This window comes from Megalops cyprinoides, chromosome 1 (assembly GCF_013368585.1).
Source record: "Megalops cyprinoides isolate fMegCyp1 chromosome 1, fMegCyp1.pri, whole genome shotgun sequence".
Lineage (NCBI taxonomy): Eukaryota > Metazoa > Chordata > Actinopteri > Elopiformes > Megalopidae > Megalops > Megalops cyprinoides.
Window position 1 is genome coordinate 72,008,630 of NC_050583.1, and position 8,969 is coordinate 72,017,598.

At 42.0% G+C, this 8,969-nt stretch overlaps 1 protein-coding gene across 1 annotated transcript; it reads right to left on the minus strand.

Annotated features, from left to right (window-relative positions):
- Window positions 1–811: 811 nt before the first annotated feature.
- LOC118795952 (zinc finger BED domain-containing protein 5) lies at window positions 812–8,635 on the minus strand. Its single transcript, XM_036554809.1, is given in 9 exon segments — window positions 812–887; window positions 1,164–1,267; window positions 1,399–1,523; window positions 1,980–2,021; window positions 7,244–7,343; window positions 7,473–7,687; window positions 7,690–7,799; window positions 7,801–8,114; window positions 8,147–8,635. Coding segments are annotated over 9 exon segments (1,575 nt in total).
- Between the last annotated feature and the right edge of the window lie 334 nt (window positions 8,636–8,969).

The window sequence follows — 8,969 nt, forward strand, 5'->3', positions numbered from 1 at the left end:
GATATGAAAATGAACGAATCAGTGAGTCAAAGATTCAAATCATTTTATTTAACTGAACGAAAGGAACCTAATCACTAAAAAAGAATCGTTCTGAACACCACTAATATACACTAATTGCATGTGACTTCATCACATGCAACATTGTTACATGAAGCAATTCAAACAATTTAAATTGCGCTCAATGCCCAATCACATTTAGATCTTGTACATAATGCCATGTGATGTTGCGTCCATCAAGTCTAAACTTGTCATGTGGTATTCATTTTTTAATTCATTGATACTTCACTGAATATAATTTTTGCATATAAAATTTGCATTAAAAGTTAAGCCTAGCTATATAGCCTAGCCTTGGCTGTATTGGCTCAGCTACCAATTATTTCAAACCCTGAACATGCTAGTTAACCTACCAAAGCTGGTTTCATTGTTAGCGAGCTAATACAGTACAAAAATGTTTTGCTCCAACATTTTATTTACCACTACTTGTAAATAAAATACTGTTATAAACTTTCATAAATGAGCATGATTTCTTCCTCCTGAGTGCACAGTGTATTGGCTTTGTCTGTCATCAGCTAAATACAAATTAATTCTAGATACAGTACTTAGATTGTCTGAACGAAATACCTCGGTAGTAAGGGTGTTCAAAAATGAATTACTGTCAGGAGCGGCACTGGCTCGCCTCTGAATCCCAACTGGTCTTTTACCCTTTTGGGATCCACCCACCACAAAGGACGCCAGGACAGAGTAAATCAAAGAGAAGCAAGACTTAAACAATTAATTTAAAAACAATGCACACGAACAGGGACACCAAGACTCACACCATTTCACCCCCGGCCTGGTTGGCTCCCCTCCCCAACCTGGTCTCCCCTCCTGGGACTCTTCCACCCCAGCTCGGAGACAACATACAGGTATGGGCAACCCCCACACAGCACACCACACACACCACTCGGACCGCTCAGGTCTTCTCCCACACCCACACATGTCATTAACCACTCCAGGTGCCCCCACTCTGGCCCCTCTCCTGCCCAACCCTGCTTTTTTTTGGGGGGGGGGGGTCCCCACTCAGCCAACTTAACAGGAAAGGTGGGATAATAACAGTGGGATGTAGCTCTCTGCCAGGCCTTACTACATAAAAACCAAAATAAAAATCAAAAAAAGGAAAGTACACAGAGGTGGAGGGCACGCTGTTGCTCTCACCGTCAGGCCTCCCAGCCATCAGCTCCTCCTCATCGACACCGCACAGTGAGGTCCAGAGCTCCACGGCACCGTACTGTGGGAAGGGGGACGGCAACTAATCAGTGTTACCCCGGCCCCCCGCTGCTACCGGTCACACACACCCACAATGCTCCCCTGGGGTGTGGACGTTCCTTACGACTATGGGGTGTCCACTCCCCGTCTCACGCTCAGCACGGGGGGGTCCGAGGCTGCTGTCTCTCCACCTGCCGTCTTCCTCTTCCCTGGCTCTTGTCGGTCTCGGCCCGTATCGCTCCGTCTCAGGAACCACCGGCAGGAAGGCCCGTGGTCCACTCCGTCCCGACACACAGCACAAGACAATACAAACCACACAGCCAAAAACCCCAAAGGACAAGGAAAAAGAAATAACTGATAAACTAACAAAAACAAAGTTCCCGGTCCGTGACCTCCAGGGACTTAAACCAAAACCAAAACAAGAGAAACCACAAAAAAGAAAACTCCAAATGATCCCCAAAATGGCCGGCTCCACAACGAAAAAGAACTAAATCAAGGAAGGGGGGAAAAAAGGGAAAAAAAACCAGTCTAAAACTCCCCACACATCGAGCCTTCCTCCCTGGCGTCCTTCGCAACTAAGCCGCGCAACCCTCCTAAATACATGCCCAGCGCCCTAATCAGGAAAAAGGAACAGTTGCGAGCCCGCACTCCAACTGCAGCCACTGCCCAAAAGCCAATTAAACAATCATTCCATTTGCCCAGGAATGCATGCTCCCGGCGCCTCACCAACCTACCTCCAGGGAATCCAGCCCAGTCAATTAACTCTGTCAGGATTCCTGACACCCAGAAACCCAGACAGTAACACAATGCAGTCAACTTTGTTGCAAGCAATTGTGTGTAAGTTGCTTCATGTACAGTATTCCATAATCTGTGAGTTTTTCTTATAGCTTTCTTATATAGTAACTGAAGTTTTTTTTCATTAAATCATTGTATTAGTATTATTTTAAAATGTCATGGGATTGCGCACATTTCAAATTCTCAAATTTTCAAAAACTTAGGAAGTACAGAACAAACCAGACAATAATGTAACAAACACTTGTATTCTCTTACAAAGCCTCAAACAGCTTGACAATGAATATTTTAGTTAAATCAAATTTTTGGATTGTGTGTTTGTTGACCTAGGATGTGATTAAGCTCCAGAAAGTGTACCCAGGTCATAAAAATTCAAAGGTAATTTACAGTGAACATTTAACTGTGTGTGTGTGTGTATGTGTCTGTGTGTGTGCGTGCATTGCATGTGCACACACACATTCATGTGTGTCCAGAGAGCCCTTTTGCAGCCTTGCACACTGTCATGAGATGTGCAGAAAGAAATTAACACATTGAGTGGGCATGTTCATTATCAACCTAATGCTACCAGTTAAAAACCAAAGGCACAAGAGCTGTCAACAACCAGGGATGGAGTCTTGTAGCCTAATGATACTAAAGAATTTCAGGTAACAAGCTCTCCATGGCTCTAGACAGTTTCCAAATGCTTTGTGAATGCTGCTTTTTATAATCAGAACCAAAGGTAAGCCATTAATCTCTGTTATCAGATAAATATTACAGTACAGAATTACAATACAGACTGGATGCATAAATGTCTGCTAACATCTGGAGTCTGCTGCAGAGATTTCTGGCCGCTGCCAAGACACAACCATGGTTTTTGTTGTGTAGGTAGGTGGGTAGGTTCTGAGTTGATCCATTTGCCATTTCATACCCATCAGTGATTTCAGGCCTTTAGTTGTCTGTATTTTTTGAATATTGGCTGTTGTCAGTTTTTGGTTGAACAGGTTAAGGTCCCATTTCTGCACTGACTGACCTGTTTGGCAAGAACTATTCTTCAGACCAGCAGGGGACTGTCCTGAGCACCTTCGTAGTTGGATCATGTTGGTCCTGATCTTTGCCTTTAGGTAGACAGAGTTGCTGTTCAACATCCTCCACCTTCTTTAATTTCATTGAGATTAACATAGGGTCCAGGGTCTAGTGTTGTACCAAGCTGTACTTCAAGCTTTTGTGTTGCAGCAGGGTCTTACTGGGTCTACAATAGAATATGCTCCATCTAGGGCTTGCTTTTCTCCACTTTACAGCCTCACACAGATTGTGCTGTTCAGGAGTCCCAGGCTCCTGAACAGCACAGGCCATATTAGCAAATGAGAGGCAGTCATTATTATTTTGAAAGTAATGTAACCCACGGAAGGCATAATTGCCACCAATAGTTAAGACCAGACTATACTACTCCCAGTTATATGGGTGGGAGACCCTTTTAACAATAATGACCAGATTCCCCGACCACAGGGTGTTCCGTTGAAAGAACTAACAGAGGTTTAGATATCAAAAGATATGACATTTTTATTATACAGAATCACTAAAAACAGACTAAAATATGACACAGTAGTAGGCTATAAGTTAAATAGAGAGTGATGCCACAAATTTACACTTAATTGTTTCCACCCCAACAACCTTGGAATCTCTGATTTTACAGTCAAAGAACCTTTGTCCCACAATGATGGTATAGGCAAAGTACAATCTAGGCCATACGATTATCCATGTTTAGTGCATACTACTGGCTAGGGTAAACGAAACAAACAAGAAAAAAATATATAATGCAAACAAAAAAACAATGAGAAACAAACCCAACTACAAAATAAATCTAACAAAAACATTTCAAGTAAGAGCAAACAAAGGAAAAATAAGTATCAATTCATCTAATACTAAAAAAACAAAACAAAACCCACAACCAGTAGAAATGTAGGCCTACACAAGATGCGCCAAAGGATGTCGGCCTGCCGAGCCACCATGCGCCCAGAAGGACAAGAATGGAATGCCCCCCTCCCCACAGACTCAGGCTAAGATATAATATTGCACATCTCCGATAAGTAAATCCAGCTCTAGTCACAGTAGTTTTAATTGGGCAGGTACAAAACCCAAGCACAAATAGTCACAACTACTCACAGTACACTACCTCTATATCCAATTAATTCACTAGCTCACACAATAAATTAAGAATATTACTACTCACCAAGTCTATACTCAAACTTACTGCACCACCCCACAAATGCTATATATCTAGTTCATCACAACTATTTTGCTTTAGGCTACTGCACCACCCCACAAATTATAATCACTGTTCACAAAGAGTTACTGTTTTTGTAATAAGTAAATATATTGCACCACCACGCTGTCAATAACACTAGTCGCAAAGAGAGACCTACATATACAACTAGGAAGCTCTATTAGGCCTACGCACGCAGCGCAGGTTTGTCGGGATACGCTTCACAAATCCCCCACCCCCCCACCCCCGCACAATTAATCGCATCAGTTGAACCATAGCATCCTAGCCAACAATACACTGCATAAAATTTAAAGAAACTATACGTGTTGTGGTGGAAGAGCAGTACACATGTAATTCATAAGCATTGCCAGTGGGTTATTTTAGTTTATAAACATTGCCAGTGGGTTATTTCATGTTAGAGTTATTTTAAGTTAAAGCGATAACCGGTTATAGTTTTATCAGTAGTATGTGGCCTTGGAATACTGGTGTAAAGCAGGTCAGATGTGTGTTTTTAATAGGCTAGAAATGTGTGGCCTTGGAAATAATGGTGGACAGCCAAGGCAGATATGGATATGGAACAATAAGTTTCTGTATTGAGACTGAGTCAGGGTGCATGTGACAGAGAAGCTGAAATAACGTTACTTCTCTTGGTGCAGCTGCAAATCTACACCTGACCTTCATTTCTCCGGATATCTTTTGTTAGGGATTTGCCTAATACCCCCTCCCCTTGCCTCTGACCACTCTGAAAAAGTCTTCATCTTTTTCAGCAATGACGTATGTGTATAACAGGAGGAGCTGGGGAAAAGTATAAAAAAAGTACATTCAGGAGGTGCTTTGAATTTGCTCCACGCGGACCAGCCCGGTTGACTGTATGAGATTTGAAACATATGCAATAAACCTAATTACATCAAGCTCTGAAGACTATACTTGTCATATGTTAGGGTATTGAAATTCACTTTCTGCAATTATTACAAAAAGGTATAAACAAATTACGTAACTCATCCATTAGGGAATTGCAGAACAAGTGTGGAGAGAACCCTCCACTCTCAATCACTCAAACAGCAAACATGTACCTATTTGATAAAGTGCAGTTAGCATTAGTATACACAGTGATGGGAATACCACTATGCTAACCGCCCCACCAAACGCCAGTGATGTGCGGTCAGGGTCGGCAGTGCCTCACCTTATCATAGCTAGTATTTTAATTTATTTTATATTTTATTTATTTATACACACATATATATATATATTATTTTTTTTCCCCTGAACTTTAATGTGTTTAAATGTCGTAAAAATGAAAATAAAAATGTGTATGCTGCATGTCCTGGCATCAGAAGAACTTGCTTCCAAGTTCCAAGAACTTGCTTCTAGCATAATTCTGGCTCAGGCTGAGGAAGAGTCTCCTTGTGCCTCTGTCCACCTTGAGAATAACAGCAAATGGTTATGTAGTTTTGCGCATGCGTACTGTGGTCTTACAGTGTCTTCAATGATCAACCTTGAGGCACTGTCCTATGCTGCTTCTCAGGTCTTTTTTTTTATATTGACAGTTTAGGTGTATCTCACTTGCCGTACAATGACATCCCCTGCTGTTTGATCAAAAAGTGCGCTAATTGTAAGCAAACAGTCTGTCGTTTCGCTTGTCACGCTCAATATGGATTCCATCACTTACCTTAAACGATTTACTACACTGACATTTGAAGAGAAAAAAAAATGTAATTTCTAATGGAAGGCCAACACCTGAACTGAAAGCTTTAACCCAAAGAGCTTTAACCGTCGTCCAGAGGGACAGACGTATGGACTTTATCTACAAATAAAGTAAGAGTGTCTTTTGTTTCCCCGGCTTTGTACATGGTTTGCGAAAATGCGATGGTTAATTATTGGCTATGTAGGCCTACATTTTAGTTCAGTGGTTAAGAATGGTGTACTGACACGAAGTTCTACTTGCCATTAATTTTTCGAATCCTCTTGGATAGTGTTCTCTCTGTATATATAGCCTATTTCTCTCTTAAAGATGTCGGAGTAATTCTCTCTCTTTCTCTCTCTCTCTCTCTCTCTCTCTCTCTCTCTCTCTCTCTCTTTGTTTGGGTCAATAATGAACATTTTGGTGTGTTGCTGCTATGGTGTCGTTTTGTCTTTAAAGCAAGCTATGTTATTCTTTTGTAAACTTTTGATAAATCTGCTGCATTAATTGACTACATGCTTATAATAATACACTGCCTCACCATCCATGGACCTCACTGCACGTTACTGCCAAACAACTCCTTGCCCACTATACTAAAACTTACGTACTAAAAAAGGGCTTAAAACAGCTACACTACCGCCAGTTGGTTTGCGTTGGATTTGCATTTCAGCACACACGGCAACAACCATAAACACTCTAACCTAACCCATGCCGCTGAGGGCGGAACTATCTAGAGCAGCCATTCCCAAACTCAAGAGTGCCGCGGCCCACTTAAAAATCAGAAAATCCCGTGCGGCCCACCAAATCTTAAATCTTCACTCTAATCAAAATACAAGACTAAGTCAAGTATTTCCCTGAAAATTTTATTCAAAAAACATAACAAACAACACAGGCTGTTGGCTATAAAGTGCTTAATAATAATTTTTCAACACCACATAGAAGAACTGATGTGCAAATGCTGGTTAGAACACACTTATCATGGGCCTGAAATTTCACAGTATCCAATCCAAATATGAAGAAAAAAATGGGCAAAATATGTGACATTAAATCTGGCCAATATTCGTTTATCTTTCAACACATGCACTATGGTGTGCTGATTACAATCCATCGTATCTGGATGCTGTGTGGTATTTGTGCATTTAAACGCACAAAAGCGCTCACTCACAAGCACAACACAAGATTTATTTTAGTCTCTCTGAAACCACCAGCAAACAGTTAATTTCAAACCACTGGGTATGACTCACATGTTGGGTAACATTTTATTTGTGTCACCTGTAACTCACCTAATGAGATGGATGATGTGACTCTTCTGTCCCACAGCTCGAACTTTCTTATTGTGGCTTTGATCTTACTCTGGACTTGAAACACGGTCACTGCTTTTCCCTGGAGCGACAGACTGAGTCCGTTTACATAGCCAAAAATATCAGCCAAATACACCAACTTAGAAAGCCACTCAAAGTCACAGAATCAATCTGACAGTTCAAACCTGGTGTCAACAAAAAACGTCCTCACTTCATCACGCAGTTCAAAAAGTCAGGTGAGCACTTTGCCACGTGAAAGCCAGCGGACTTCAGTGTGCAGGAGAAGCTGCTGGTGTTCGCTTCCCATCTCCGCGCACAGTATGCCAAACAGGCGCAACTGCAGTGGGCAACTTTTGATGAAATTTACAGTCTTCACAGCTTCATCCAAAACCATCTTCAAATCTGCAGGCATAGTCTTTGTGGCAGTGCCTCTTGGTGGATGCTGCAGTGGACAGCTGTAACCAGCGGGGCCACATCCTTGACATGCTTCACAACTCCAGTCAGTTTTCCCACCATGGCCCTGGCTCCATTGGTGCTCACCCACACATTTTGTCCATTCTATTTCATTGGAAACCATAAATTCATTCAGAGTTTCAAAAATGGCTTCTCCCGTAGAGTGTGATGGTAAAGGCTTGCAAAACAGAAAATCTTCATGTATTTCTCCGTTATATTCATATCTGACAAAAGCAAGCAAATTTGCATAGCTTGCGATGTCTGTGAACTCATCAATCTGGAGAGCATAAAAATGGCTCGCTCGTATTCTGCTCACTAGCTGCTTTAACACATCTTTAGCCATGTCATCAATACGGCGCTTCACTGTGTTCTTAGACAAAGAGATCACATTTAGTCTTGGCTCGCAAAACAGAAAAGCAGTTGTTTGGCTGCTTTTTCGCCAACCATCACACCAACCATCTCTTTGGCAGCAGGTAAATTCAGATCCTCCCCGATGGTGTGTGGCTTTCCAGTCTTTGCTATTAGCTTTGCCACTCTGTAAGATGCCTCCACTGCCTTGGCATTTTCACTCCCAGTGACACACGTTGTTTCAATTGCTTTCTTGTGGCTCACATACTCTTTTTGCTTGTTTTCAAAAAACTCCCGCGGCTTGGATGAATACTGTCCGTGTTTAGTTTGTAGATGGCGGTGCAGTTTACATGTTTTCAGGGCCTCGTTTGCTAGCACCTCCATGCAGAGCACACAGACAGGCCGGGGGTTGTCTTCGGGTCCCACACTTGTAAATCCCAGCGACAGATACTCACTTGAGTACTTTCTCCGTCTCCTTTTTTTTTCTTTTGTAGATTCATCTTGAGTTTCTGATGAATCTGCAGTTAAATCTTCATCGCCAGCTTTCCGTTTGCCGAGCAACCACCGATCCATGTTACATGTCTTCCCACCACTAATCACGCATACCGTCACCTGTGATTCCCCCTCATTGAACTATATAACATATGTTCCGGTGATGTGTTGAAGACTGCTACCCAATCATGCGCAAAGTGTAGGTTAAGGCCAATGTGTGACCCACCTGCCACCGGGACATGAACTTCAATACAAGAGCAGTAAATATAGGTCAGAGTAATGAGGAATATCACGGACTCTAACCACCCCGTTTTATCAGTTTTGATCACTTCTTGATATAAAATGTAATTGTACATACTTGTAATTTCAAACGAAATTTCTTGTTATGTACTTAATGTAGACAACCTCTGGTGGC